Source organism: Ruditapes philippinarum, unplaced genomic scaffold (genome assembly GCF_026571515.1).
Source record: "Ruditapes philippinarum isolate M1 unplaced genomic scaffold, ASM2657151v2 ctg1443_1_1_1_1, whole genome shotgun sequence".
NCBI lineage: Eukaryota > Metazoa > Mollusca > Bivalvia > Venerida > Veneridae > Ruditapes > Ruditapes philippinarum.
The window spans coordinates 96,269-111,104 of NW_026860232.1; the positions used below are offsets into that span (position 1 = coordinate 96,269).

The following is a 14,836-nucleotide window of genomic DNA, read 5'->3' on the forward strand; positions in this document are numbered from 1 at the left end:
CATTTTATCATGTTGAGTGAAAATATATACCATATTTCACGAAAAACGAAAAAATAACCTTTTTATTTAATTTCATTATCAAAGAAAAATGGTTATGAACCCCCTTGCCTGCTACGCAACTGCAATTATACAGCGCGCAGTAATATAAGTATCGTCTTGTTTTGCACGCGATGTTTGGCGCTACATTGTGACTTCACGTAAACAAGACTTTAAACGTCTGTATACAGCGTTAATGACTGAATTAAAGATTCGGATTTATGTGTTCGGATTTATTTTCTTAGTTAGACCTTTTTCTATCATTCTAGATAGTTTCAAAACAAAATTCAACAAAAAATGAGTTTTGACTGCGCCCACTTTCATATTTATATTTCATATTTATTTTTTACAAATATGAAATATATTTGACTTATATAGCACCATATTTCATTGGTAAAATTAAATAATTCTCAATATTTCATTTATAAGTATATAATAAATTTCTTTATTACATGATTTTCGATGGTTTATAGAAATATATCAGTGAATTAAAACTGATAATTTCACTGTTTGAAACAGTGAAATTATCAATTTGATAATTTCACTGTTTTGAATTTAAGCCCCTTACGTTGTTTCAGTGAAATACCAGCGTACACAGAACTGGAAACCAACTTAATAACGTGACGTCGTAAATGACGTCACGTTGTATAATTATTTGGCGTGCTATTCATTTATTATTAGGTAAAAATGTCCTTTTTAACGTTTGATTGCATGGAATAAAAAGAAAATTTGTTTAGTTTAGTGTAAGATCGAAATATATTTCACCTCGTGAACACCAAAAGTTTACATTTCACTCGTGGCTGCGCCACTCGTGAAATATACCTTTTGGTGCTCACTCGGTGAAATATATTCCGATCTTACACTGAACTTAACAAATATCCTCTATATACAACACCGAAAAGCATGTAATAAAAGACGTTAATTCTACTAGTTTATCGCCAACTCTGTTCATATAATTATAGAGTAAAAGTAGACATTGCTTATTTCAACAATTTTATTTAACAATAGCTAATTAAGCAATGTACAATTGATTAAGTATTTAATATTAAACATAATCTATCTGATTGCTTACAAAAGGGTGATATTTTTCCTAGCTTTCGTTTCCTTTAAAGCCTTGATAATGGCGGTGATGACAATGGAGTCATAGCGGTCCCGCCTATTAAAATTAAAGATAACATATCTAAGATGCTGTACACGTATGTCAAATTGTCTAATAACACAAGGTCTTTCATCTTTCTATTTGAAAGACACTGAATGACTCAATGAGATTGTTACAGGAAAAATATATTTAAAAAGTAGTACAAGTAGTGTTCTATTCGGATCTAACCGTTTCCAAAAGTGCTGTGTATGAACTTACCACTATTAACCCCAAAACGTATGCACGTAATGCACGTGTATATAATTAGTAACAAAGATTTTTTGCATGCCATGTGACCCAATATAAACGATTGTTTACATATATAACCCGAGCCGCTAGGCTGCCATGTTATATGACCAATTAACGTTTATATTACAAACAACCGTTTCACGGCCATATAAGAGATCAGATATTTTTATAAATAAATAAATAAATAAATAAATAAATAAATAAATAAATAAATAAATAAATAAATAAATAAATAAATAAATAATGAAATAAATAAATAATGAAATAAAATAAATATATAAAAAAGTAAAAGAAAATACTTCCTGCATTGACAGCAGTCATGTAATATTAGAATGTCCACTGTACAATGTTCTGAGAAAACAGCTCGATCCTAGATAAATATTTTTGAAAAAAAAACAAAAAACAAATATACCAAAATTTATTGAATTGTTAACATCTCAAATTGAAAATGTTATAAGAAAATTATCAATGTTTATCTTTAAAATGTTTGAATTAAGAACAAAATTTTAATGTTGAATATTCGTAAATTATAGTAGCTAGGAAGGTAAATGTAATGTTACTTAATTGATATCATTATGCAAAACTTGTGCTTCATTTAAACCTTGTTGTAATATGATTATTCTGTACTTATGTCTCAAATATACAGTAAATGTTAAATATATGTTATATATGTTTAATGACCTTGATAACGTTTATCCATTAAAAACTATCGTTTCAAATAACGGAAGTTTGTTGTGTTATAAATTCGTCATACGAATCTTGTGTGGTTGTATGGCCGTATTGCAATATAACCCTTGTCTAGGGCCATATATAACATGTCAAAATCTTTTAAAACTAATTATGTACAGTTTTAGAAAACATATATTTCAAAGTCCTCTACAGTCTGGCTTGAACTTAATTATGCTTATGACTGTTTATTACAGTATTCAGATTTTAAAATACAATTTTAAAACTAATAAAGCGAGTTGTTAAGTACAAGCTTATTAATTATAATACCACATTAAAAATGCAATCTACTCTGCAAATATTTATATTAAAAAGTATCAAAAAACAACAATCAATGTTATTCATGTATACTTTATTATTTAATCTGTCTAATATCGTCAATTTTCTTGGCGAAAAATATATATAATATATATAAACCATATATCAAAAAATAACTTCTGCTCTTTAATGTTTAAAATTAATTATCGCCTGGTTCCTTTACATTTAAGAGGCCCTATTAATCTAAGCGAACAAGCGTGCAGACAAGTACTTATGTGAGAATTTCAGGAACCATTCTAAATTGGAAACAGACCTCTGGCGTTTAAACAGCGCCGGGAAAACAGGTAAAATACATGAATATTTGTTGTGATGTGTAAGGTTAGAGGTTTATTGCATTTGATATTTTGGAGAAGTTCTCAAGCTTTTCAAGTATACACATCATACTTAAGACTCTTTAACACTAATTCGGGATAATATGTGTTTACTGACAAAATAAAAGAATTTTTTGAAGTTGGTTAACTGTCGGACATAATACATTTTGCTGTTTTGTGCACGCGACGTTATTTTGACATTCCGAGGTAAGTGCGTGCTTCCAGATTCCTTTGTTTCACTAATACATATATGTATAGTATATAGTAGTTTTATGATGCATAGGTGATAAAGTATCAAGTTGATTATACCATTGAACAAGACAATCTTTAGATGCTTTAAATATCAGCGCTACTGATAAGACTTTATCATTATATAGAACATGTAGAACATGTATTTGGAATGATTGTCATATGCAAGGATGATTTAGTTTTAAGCCATATTCATGGAGATCACGAGGCCGACCATGCAATTAGTCAAAAAATATTCTAGGATTTTTTTTCCACGTGAGCTCGCGCTAATCCTATTTCAAACAAACCAATCGTCTTCTAACTGGTTAACTGTACATGTATGCCGTGTTCCAGGTGAGATGGAGAATGCCGATCAGTAATTAGTTCCAGTAATTTCATACATCAAGCTGACCGTAAGATTCTATTAGCCTGTGTGTAGCCATAGAGAACTCCGCATCTAATGTGTATATTATTCCGTATGTATACAATTATAAATGAAGTACGGGACAGTGTATAATAATATTTCAGAAAATTGTAACTTACACGTTGTAACCGACTATACTAGGATATAGATTATATTATCTTGCACATAAATTAAGATATGATATATTTGATGGAATTGTACTATTCTATGTCGCCTCCTTTACGTTCCCGGTAGCCAATTTAATAAATGATTCGAATATTAAAAATTTTTGTTGGAATATTTATTTGTTTTCTATCGGAAGACATATATTTTATACTAGATAGCAACGTGTCTAATTAGCATTTCATTTATAAGCACACATATATACACGATATATTTAATTAGCTGTATTACATAATGAGTATACAGATGTTTGAGAACAAAACCATTAAAATATACAGATATAGTGAAAGAGGATTATGTGAGTGTATGTCTGAAGAGGCTATTTGAACAATCTACACCAGAAAATTTTCTTTGATGCTATTAATTGCACTTCTCTAACGTATGTAAAAATATTTACATTTTCAACCAAATGACCATTTATAAATATACTAAAATTATGCATGAACTGACTTACGTTTTTCAAGTACACATATTTTAGTTTTATTAGCATTTATATTCAGACCCCATTTACATGAATATTAAAATAAACATTATCAACTTGTGCCTGCAAGCTTACAGGGTCAGTTGTAAACAACACAATATCGTCTGCAAAAAGTAACAAATATTTAGGTATTAGGTTCTAGGTCATTGTTAGACATTTCGTTAAGATCAGTATCTTTAAAAAATAGAATAAACAACAAGGGAGATAATAGCTGCGGAGATAGGGTAGCTATTCATTAGTCAGGATTTCTTCTGTCCGTCCTTCTGTTGTCAAACACGTTTATCGTAGATCTATTTAGAAACCTTAACTTTTGATTTTTACCGAACTGTAATGGAATAGTCACTACGACTACGACATACTAAATAACCTATGAGGATGTACAAAAAAACTCGACCGCATTTATCAAAATCTGTACTATTTCATATGAAAAAATTAAACAAAAATCATCTAATTTTTCATAGATAAATTTATAATGGATCTACCACCGCCATATGAGAGCACCGAACTTGAAGAAGGACATGATAATACAAAGTTAGGTATATGCCAGGGACCTGCTCAAGATGTCTCCACAGAAACGTTTAATTCAAACGATGAAGGTGATATTTCAATGGATACATTCATATCTAAAGATGTCGGAGAACAAACGAGACAGGTAGATCTATACTTTTATACATTTGAAACCTTTAAAATTAAGATGTTTCCACTTTATAATGTTTAAAATAAATTATAGTGCAACGTGTTGTTGTTTTGTTGACATTTTCTCACTTCGTACAAATTTATACGTTTTGTTACAACACATTCTGGTTTTTGGTTAATTTTGAACGCCTTGTTGCAAAGTAGAAAAAATATCTATGTTTTCAGTGTTTATTAAGATATATATTGTTAGGTAGAGGAGTTTAAAGAAATTTGCAAATTTTTTTCAAACGGAAATCAACATTACAGGGGCCCCCATTTGTCGCAAATGACCCCCAGAGAGATTGAACCTAACCGAATATTTCACCGTTTGTCTCTTCACAACTCTTAAAAACCCTTTCTCTAACCGTAAAAATTTTGTGTAAATTTAAGAGGCGTTCTTTTTTCCCATTCTTTTGGGTTTCATTGAAATTCTCTGCATAGCATTCAGGAAGATATAATATTTAAATTGTTAAAATTTACCCGCAATAAAAATACAATTGCAAATAAAAAAAAATAGTTTGTTAACAAAATTATGATGTTGAAATTAATTTAAGAAATGAGAAACACTAAAATTTTTAGCCAAAAATTTTAAAGCCTAGTTTTTCTGTGCTTTTTGAAACTAATTGACTCATTTTAAGCTTTATTTTTTTTTGGGCTGCTTTTTGTATTTAAAAGCATTGTTTTGCACGATCATGATTCATATTTTTAATGTCCATAGCTAGAGATATTTGCAAATCATTTATTTATATACGTTTGAATATTCTATCTGATTTCTTTAATTTAGGAGACCTAGTTATGTTTTATTCATTTATCTTTATTTCAGTTTCCGGTTCGGCGATGAAGGTTCGGTTCGGTTGTTGGTTGTCACATTGCTCGTCTTACTTGGTGTAGCTTACCATTATGTCAAGAAACTTTACGGTGTTTTCCTGTATACTAAATATATGAGACCATTTATTGGGAAATATAACAGATATCGTACGCTCATCATCACGTAAGTAGTACTCTCGTTGATTCTAATTCCTGTCATTTTATCAAACGTTTACGGTACATCAAATTATATAGTGATATAGAATTAGATTTCATCCGCTGTAAATATTTTCATTTCTTTGTAACTAAAAGGACACATGTAAATGCAATGTAAAAGAACATCACGTGTTTGTAAACTTTAGCGTCTTTGTAGATACGCCGCTTGTGACCTGTTTCATGAAAACATTCTTCACCTTTATTTTTTTTGTAGGATTTTAACATGTCTTGTAGCAGTAGCTGTAGTATTGTTTATCATCATAGACACTTCCCTCAGACGTCCCGCGTCTCTTGTTAGCGGCGTGGGCATGATCATCTTCACATTGCTCATGTTCTTTCTTTCCAAAGATCCCAGACAGGTTGGTGATATATATTGGTACACACAGAATATATATTATATTTAACATTTGCAAAACATTCGTGCTTTCTTGCGGAAAGGTAAATTGTAAAGCCACAGCAAGAGCACTGATTTTTTGGACATAGTATTAAGAATGGCGATTAATTATAGTTTATAACTTTATATCAAAAAAAGTCTTGTTTAATAAGTTAACTTATGCTGAATCTTTCTTAAATATTTCAGATTACTTCATCGTATTTATCTCGTGACATACTTAGTATCGGGGGCGGGGGTGGGAGAAATTATTGACGATAGTCACATGATATGGATAAAAATACAAACCTCAATGGGATGAAAAATTATTAATTTGTCTAAAATAGATGCAGTTTTACTGAAGTCGAATTTAAATTACTGAAAATAATTAAATCCCCAAAAAAGAAAATTTCCCCTATTTATTTTTATGTGGGTGACAGGGCCCTATTCAGGGGGTTCACTTTACAACTGATTTTGCTAACGTTTTAAAAAACTGACTGGGGTACCATGCCTTCTTTTCTGGCTTGGTGGGAAGTTCCCGAAAAAACTTAAAACAAAAATAAAAGGCCCCCAAAAATTTGTTTTGGGATAATTTCATGGATCACTTTTTTGCATTTTCTGTAAGTATTTGCAACTGATAATATTAATATAATACAATTTTTCAGTAGCGGCAAGACAGTCAAAATCAAACATGTACAGGATTTTTCTAGTTGTTGTGTATTTAGGAACAGTTTCTTTAAAAAGAATTTGATAAAAATGTACATGTATCATAATGATGAATTAAACTCTCGAAACTGGTGGAAAAAATTATGTGATATCTGAAATAGGTCTTTTCATAAACTTTATCATGTATTTATTGAATATATACTACAGTAACCTTAATCGGCTTTTCTTTAGTTTCGGAGCTGAATGTTTGTAAAACGAAAAGCAGTAGAACTACAAGTACATTGTATAACCATGTCTTAACATCACAAAAAAAAATCAAGTTTTGTAATTGATTGTTTTCAGGTTATGCCAGTCATCATTTTCTTCAGCGCGTCTATCGGCGTTCTTTATTACCTCGGTGTTATACAGCTTCTTATAGAGAAGATAGCATTTATAATGGAGTTCAGTTTAGGAACTGGTGCTATGGAATCACTCCATGCTGCAATCAATATATTTGTCGGCTGGGTAAATATCTTATATTTCCTTTCCTTTCTCAACATTTGTTTTTGTAAAAAGTCACTTATTGATACGCATGATTCTTAAAAAATAAAATTTTTTTGGATAATGAATTTACTTGTTCGAAATCTTGGTCTTTCTTATTCTAATCTATGAATGGAAATATTCGACATGTTCTCCCTGTATCATTGTCCATATCTCCTTGGTCTTTAAGGTATTCAATGATTATTTTAATCTTTTACTTTAATGAAATTGGTCACTAATGTATCAAAATCATATTTGTCTACCCATAATTACAGGCTGAAGCAATAACTGTTGTACGACCTTTTCTGGAAAGTATGTCAATTTCCGAGTTACATACAGTAATGACAAATGGGTTTGCCACTGTCGCTGGAAGTACACTTGCTATCTATATATTATACGGGGTAAATGTTAAAATTATAGCTTCTTTCCCACAATAAATATCTATAAAACAATAAATACTTAACTAGATATACATAAATAATTACAATTTTATTTCATATGCTTTGCCTCATATGTCAGAAAATAATAATAAAAAATTATGTCGAAGAATAATAATAATGAAAATTCTATGGACTAAAGAAAAGCGATTATAATATAATTTATACAACGTATTTCTAAATATATGATTGATAATTAAAACATTAAATATACATAAATACTGGTTTTATAGGCTCCAGCAAACCACCTGATTTCAGCGTCTGTAATGTCGGCACCAGCTGCACTAGCCATGTCCAAACTCTTCTATCCAGAATCCAAAGAAAACCGACATCGTCGTGTAGAAACTGTTAAATTACAGCGGTAATATACTAGTAGTTTACCGTTTATTATTTGATTATACTAAATTTAACAAATAATTACAAAAATTCAACAGGTAGATTATGCAAAAATAGCCCTTAATTACTGAGTTAGTCACGCAGTAGAGATAAAGAAATTGTACATGTCCTATAAAATTAGTCATTAATTGCATATAGCATGTTAATTATTTCTTGAATTGAGAATGTTTTTACTTTTCTGAAAATTTTCGTACATTTTTGTCAAGGTTGGTTTTCTTGACATATTTTGGCTTATCTTGAGGCATGCAAGTATTAAATACCGTTTTTCTCTCAGTATACTATCATAAGAAAGCACATGCGTAATTCTGTATTACATGTTCTATCATAAATATTTTTACAACTGATATTCCATAAATTATTCACGAATTTATTTGTATTTTTATTATTATTCATTGCTATTATTTGACATGATTTAAGAATGGGTACAGGTATTATAGACGCTGCATCTGTTGGAGCAGTAAGTGCGATCTCCATTGTTGCCTACATTCTTGCCAGTGTCATAGCTTTCTTCTCCCTGCTAGAATTTCTCAACGCAACCCTTCAGTGGTTTGGTGAGAGAGTAGGTCTATCGCCACCAGATTATCCTCCGCTCTCATTTGAGGTAAATATTTATCTTCGACAATTTTAACTATAGTTATTTGTTATTTTAATACTCGACCTATTATACTTATAGTAGCACCTTTGGTCAAATACACAGATATAAACAGTCTGACTAGAACCAAGCTCCTGAAACCGCCACAGCTAGGAACACTACACTACATTTGCACTACATATTTAAGAAATTATATATATACATGTATAGTGTTTTTTATGTGTACCACTATTATTTTTCATTTGTTAGAGTATTGATCATGTTGTAGCTTTTGGTGATTTCTAAAAGCCTCATATCAATGAGATAAGTTCTACATCATTAAAATGAAATATAATGCTATACATAATTTATGTAATTTATGATAAATGACGATGATGAAATATTGCTTTTCATTTTCTCTTCAACAGTTGATTTGTTCCTATTTATTCTGGCCAATAGTCTTCCTTATGGGCGTGGCACCGGAAGATTGTCGAGTTGTTGCTCGAATGGTCGGAATAAAAACATTTGTAAACGAATTTCTGGCTTATGAAGACCTCGGTAATGTAAGGCGTAATAGAATTAACTTAATAAAATATCTTTCTGGCGGATATATCAGTGGTAATCAAGTGGGAAATGGAATTACCAACAACTGGTCAAATATAAGTCTTCAGAATTTAACAGTCAACACACAATTTAACAATTTGTTGACGAATGGTAGTGCGTATGGTTGGTCATCGAATGGCTATGATGAAGTTGTACTACAGGGAACAAATATCACACTAAAAGGTGGAATAATCTCAGTAAGTGTCCACGATCTAACCCTTGTTGATATATTCTATACATGATATAATCGTGACATACACAATGTTCAACACCATCTCATTTAAGAAGGTATCGGTGTTCTCATTAAGTAGTGATGGAAACCATTTCTCAGTTGTTGTTTTTCCTTTCTTAAAAAAACTTTACCAATTATTGTATTTGTAACATTATTAACTATTATTAAAGAAACATTATCTCAGATACATTAATTTATCCAATTTCTGATACGAAAATAATCTGGTAAATTTTGGAATATTTATCTACACAACAGAAGACTTTAATCTATAATGTCCAAATTTGGTAGTCTTCCCCAACTTTACTGATACATTATGTTTGCTTTCAACAGGAGCATTCGGAGATGATAGCAACATATGCTTTATGTGGCTTTTCCAATGTTGTAGCACTTGGAATCATGATTGGTGCCCTATGTGCTGTTGTTCCCGACAGGAAACAAGATATTATGAAGGTTTCAGTGAGGGCACTTATATCTGGCAGTATGGCTTGTTTTATGACAGCGTGTATATCAGGTACACTGTAAAACTGATTGTACTTAGTTTCTGTTATATTACTGTAGTGATTTTATTGCTTGCATTTCTTGGAAATCTAATTTAATTGTGTTTCTTTTCGTGACCGATTATATGTTTTATCGAGGAAACACCATACATGTACATATGTAACTTGTATTCGTTCTATTTATAGGTTTGCTCGGCGACAGATGATGGACCGCCGTTTGGATCGATTCAACACAGAAGTTTTTCATCTAACAACATATGAAACTATATTAAAGGAGTGGTTCTTTAAAGACATTTTACAGTTAACAGGCTTATGACGGTAGCCAGCTTAGTGTTTGATAATATATTACCAGAAGTATAAAATATCAAAACGAGACAGTTGTTATAATCTATATCTATCTCACACATCTCCTTATTAAACGCTAGACCAATATCATCCAAACTGTACAGGAATGTTCCTCGGGTGGTCACCTTTGGAAGTTGTTCAAAGAATAGAATTACACGCAGAACCCTGTTTGCCGTTTCAACGGAAAGAAAAAAATGAAAAAATCTTTGAAAACCCTAAAGAGCTTAGATATTTATCATGAAACATCTTCTAGTGGGTGTCTACCAAGTTTGTTCAAATAAAAGCTCTGGTGTCAAAATTGGCCCCACCGAAGGGGGTATTTGATTTTCCTTATATAGTAAAAACTATAAAAAAAACAAACCTCTAAATCTACAAGAGCTAAAGCTTAGTTTCCATAACAACTAGTGACAGTTTCCATAGCAACCAGTGACTATTCATAGCAAACTGCAAATTTTCGTAGCAACCAGCAGACTTTAATTTTCCATATTAACGATTGAATCTACCATTGAATTCCATCTGCTTTCATTTATAGTTTACAATATTACTTGTTCCTTGTGATGAAGAATATTTATATTCAGGTGAGCGATATTAGGGCCATCGTTGCCCTCTTGTTTTATACAGTGGTACCAATATATGCATTAACAAAACGCACTACTGAAATATGTATGTAACAGTTCACTTGAATAATAATAATAATAATAATAATAAAAACAAACAAACAGACAATGCTATGCGTGCTGTTTCTTTTCCAAAATGTTAACAAATCTGTTTATATTTCTCCGGAAGAGTGCAAAAAGTACAAATATAATTGAAACTTTTGTCATCATATTAACAAGCAAATTCGTTGAATTTATATCCCCCGCCGAGTACAGGGCTCCGTTTCATGGAGAGTCCTAAGTTAATCCTAAATCCTAGGACTTATGACCAACTTTAGGAGAAAAAGTTTTTGCACTTAAGACCGTTTCAAGTAACTGTCCTATCTTTTGTCTTAAACTTAAGACTTATGACCAATTCGCTCTCCTGAAAAAAGTGACAAAATACAATGGCACGCGCTTAATCCCGGATTGGATTTACTATGTAATTGATTATAGCAAGTATAAAAAGTAATGTATTGCCCTCTTTTCATGTTGAGTGAAAAAATATACCATATTTCACGAAAAACGATTAAATAACCGTTTTATTTAATTTCATAGTAAATCAAAGCACAGAAGGCGCTGAATTTGTTTGGGTCTCAGAATGTCAGAAAGGTAATGGTTGTGAGATTATAAAACAATTTGTTTTTGTATAGTGCCACCAATGCTTTCCAGCGTTTTAATTGTAGTAGAATGGCTATAAGACTAATTGCGACACTGATATTCGATCCAGTGTTTATTTGACTTAATTAATTTGAAAAAAATGAGCTGCCTTAACTGGGATTTGAACTTCAGACATCTCGCTTCCTAAGCGAGTGCGCTAACCCCTCGGCCTGAAGAAAACCATATTATTCTAGTTAGGGTTTGTAACGACGCTAACTGTTGTTTAACACTTGTGTAAATAATCATGGCGCTTACTATAAGCATGTATATCTATAAAGAATAAAACAATATTAGAAATCTTCGACCATTCGGGAATTATTTTGCTTGAAAATTAATCCGCCTGTCATGTTACCATATTTACGCAGTGATCTCCCCTAAAGTTTTCGGCCTAAGTGTTACATATAAAGGGAAGCAACCGCTTTAAAAAAGCGGACTACTTTCGGCACTTGCAATTAACAGCATTAGAGTCTGAAATTTCGCTACCATTATTTGTTTGGTCTGACGACCCAAACAAATAAAAATGGTTACGAACCCTTTTGCTTGCTACGCAACTGCAATTGTACAGCGCGCAGTAATATTGTTATTTATAGATGCGTCTTGTTTTGCACGCGATATTTGGCGCTACATTGTGACGTCATGTAAACAACTCTTTAAATGTCTGTACAGCGTTAATGACTGAATTAAAAATATTGGTGTTCGGATTTATTTTCTTAGTTAGACCATTATCTATCATTCTAGATAGTTTTCAAAACAAAATTCAACAAAAGTTGTTTGATTTTAGAGTGGTTTTGACTTAGGACAATCTTAAGATACCTTTTAAACACTCCTAGACTTAGGACTGTTTTTGGTCATAAATATAGGAGTCATAAGTTAGGACCTTTTTTAAGACTTTCTTTGAAACGCAAAATTGTCACAATTTTTATCTTAAGACAAACTTAAGACTTAGGACTCTCCATGAAACGCAGCCCTGATTATTACTAACACAACAAATGGAGACAGAAGGATTTATATATTTATAGATCATGGCATAAACAGGAATATTCTTTGTACATAATAAAAATTTAGGGCAAAAACCAGAGGCTTTAACTCCGTGTTAAACAGTATAAAATTATCTGAACATGCAAGTGAGATACAAAATGCCTTTTTTTGTATTGATGTTCCCATTAAGTTTTGTTGAAATCAATCCAGCAGTTGCAAAGAAATAACAATATTGCTCTATATGCATACTACATAACTAATCAAGGGCCATAACTCTTCGTTGAAAGGTCTGACCTGAAAAAGATATACAATGTAATATGCGCATCTCCTCTTGGTACTAATGGCTCCCTTAAAGTTTATTGAATTCCTGCCAGTAGATGCAGAGAATTAGCGCGGAAACAATTATTGCTCCATATGCATACTGCATAACTAATCAAGGGCCGTAACTCTGTGCTGAAGGCTCTGACAGGAACAAGATGACTATATGCTTATCTCCTATTGGTATTGATTGTTTCCACAAAGTTTTCTTGAATTTCAGTCAGACGTTGCAGAGAAATAGCACAGAAACGATCATTGCTCTATATGTGTACTGCATAACTAATCAAGGGCCATAACTCTGTGTTGAAGGGTCTGACCGGAACAATGCGATGATTTGCGCATCTCGTCTTGGTATTGAAGGTTCCAATAAAGTTTTGTTGAATTCCTGCCAATGATTGCAGAGAAATAGCACAGAAACAATTATTGTTCTACATGCATACTGCATAACTAATCAAGGGCCATAACTCTGTGATGCAGGGTCTAACCGAAACAAGGCGACGATATGCACATTTCTTCTTGGTATTGATGGTCCACATAATGTTTCATTGAATTCCTGCCAGTAGTTGCAGATAAATAGTACTGAAATGATTATTGCTCTCAACATGCATACTGCATAACAGATCAAGGACCATAACTCTCTGTTGAAGGGTCTAACCGAAACAAGGCGACGATATGCACATTTCTTCTTGGTATTGGTGGTTCCCATAAAGTTTCGTTGAATTCCTGCCCGAATTTGCAGAGAAGTATCGCGGAAACGATAATTATATGCATATCACAAATTAATCAAGGGCCATAGCTCTGTGTTGAAGGGTCTGACCTGAACAAGGCCACGATATGCACATCTTCACTTGGTATTGATGGTTCCCATATAAAAGTTTCGTTGAATTCCAGCCAGTAGTTACAGAGAACTAGCGCGGAAACGAAATTCGGATGGACGGACGGACGGACAACGCCAAAAACTATATCTCCTCCCGATTTCATCGGCGAGGGATAATAAAGCCCAATAAAATCTCTAGTGTGAAAACTTTTCATTTGGAAAATAACCATGACCAGAATTTTATTACGCGCTTTTTCATACTCGATCGTGTTTTGATAAATGACCAGAAGCACATAAAAAATCGGCAGACTGTTACCCAGGTTAGCTTAATTAATGCTAGCATATACACGTGTTAAGGAGTTGTTACGCTGTGCTTATGTTGCGTACAATGGAAAGACAGCATCTGAAACCCTAAGTTGGACGAAGGTGCTATCCAAGTCTAATATGGGTTTTGCAGTTATGTAGAAGACCAAAAAATCATGTATAATGACTCTTTTACTTCAAATCCATCACCATTTTTTTACAAAAAAAAGAAGACAGAATTTGTTACTTGTAAACGTGTTTACGTGTAGGCCTACTTACTTCTGGTACAATAAGGCTCGAAAGAGTACGTACAATAGTAATTTGATACTCAGAAAATTATAACAAGACCAACAGTAGTTTTTGTTTTGATGTTCAATGCTGTTTAAAAATTAATTGATATATTTTCTTTGTTTCTTGGTCCCACACATTTATTACGGAAACAAGTGATCAAACAAACATATTAATTTGCTTCAATTAATGTTTCCTATTCTGTACTGCAGTATTATCGGACATTGTAAAACAGTAAATTATGCATGTGTTTCTTGTTTGTTAATATTGAAAGATTTTATATTTATATAAAATTAATAATAAAAGATATCATCGTTAAACTTTTGTTGTTGTTTTTATTGTTAATTTTTATTTCATTTCTTGATAAGTGTTTACATTTTAAAGCAAAATAAATAAAAAAAATATGGGGCCGGGTTGACCAGAAATAACA

The 14,836-nt window shown here is 31.9% G+C and overlaps 1 protein-coding gene across 1 annotated transcript; it reads left to right on the plus strand.

The window, feature by feature from the left end:
* The first annotated feature begins 4,924 nt into the window (after positions 1 to 4,924).
* Positions 4,925 to 11,087, plus strand: LOC132759315 (solute carrier family 28 member 3-like). Its single transcript, XM_060751070.1, has 11 exons — positions 4,925 to 4,959; positions 5,533 to 5,739; positions 5,986 to 6,130; positions 6,708 to 6,761; positions 7,150 to 7,311; positions 7,602 to 7,727; positions 7,997 to 8,124; positions 8,577 to 8,760; positions 9,159 to 9,530; positions 9,896 to 10,076; positions 10,249 to 11,087. The coding sequence occupies exons 1-11, from the start codon at positions 4,925 to 4,927 to the stop codon at positions 10,266 to 10,268; spliced, it is 1,614 nt and encodes a 537-aa protein (XP_060607053.1). The 3' UTR covers positions 10,269 to 11,087.
* The last annotated feature ends 3,749 nt before the right edge of the window (positions 11,088 to 14,836 follow it).

Bases quoted from the DNA above. Each gene is read 5' to 3' on its own strand.
- LOC132759315 (XM_060751070.1), top strand. From the start codon at position 4,925: ATGTTTTCAGTGTTTATTAAGATATATATTGTTAG. The intron at 6,762-7,149 runs GTAAGTATTTGC...GATTGTTTTCAG, and splicing joins ATCACTTTTTTGCATTTTCT to GTTATGCCAGTCATCATTTT. The intron at 8,761-9,158 runs GTAAATATTTAT...TCTCTTCAACAG, and splicing joins ATCCTCCGCTCTCATTTGAG to TTGATTTGTTCCTATTTATT.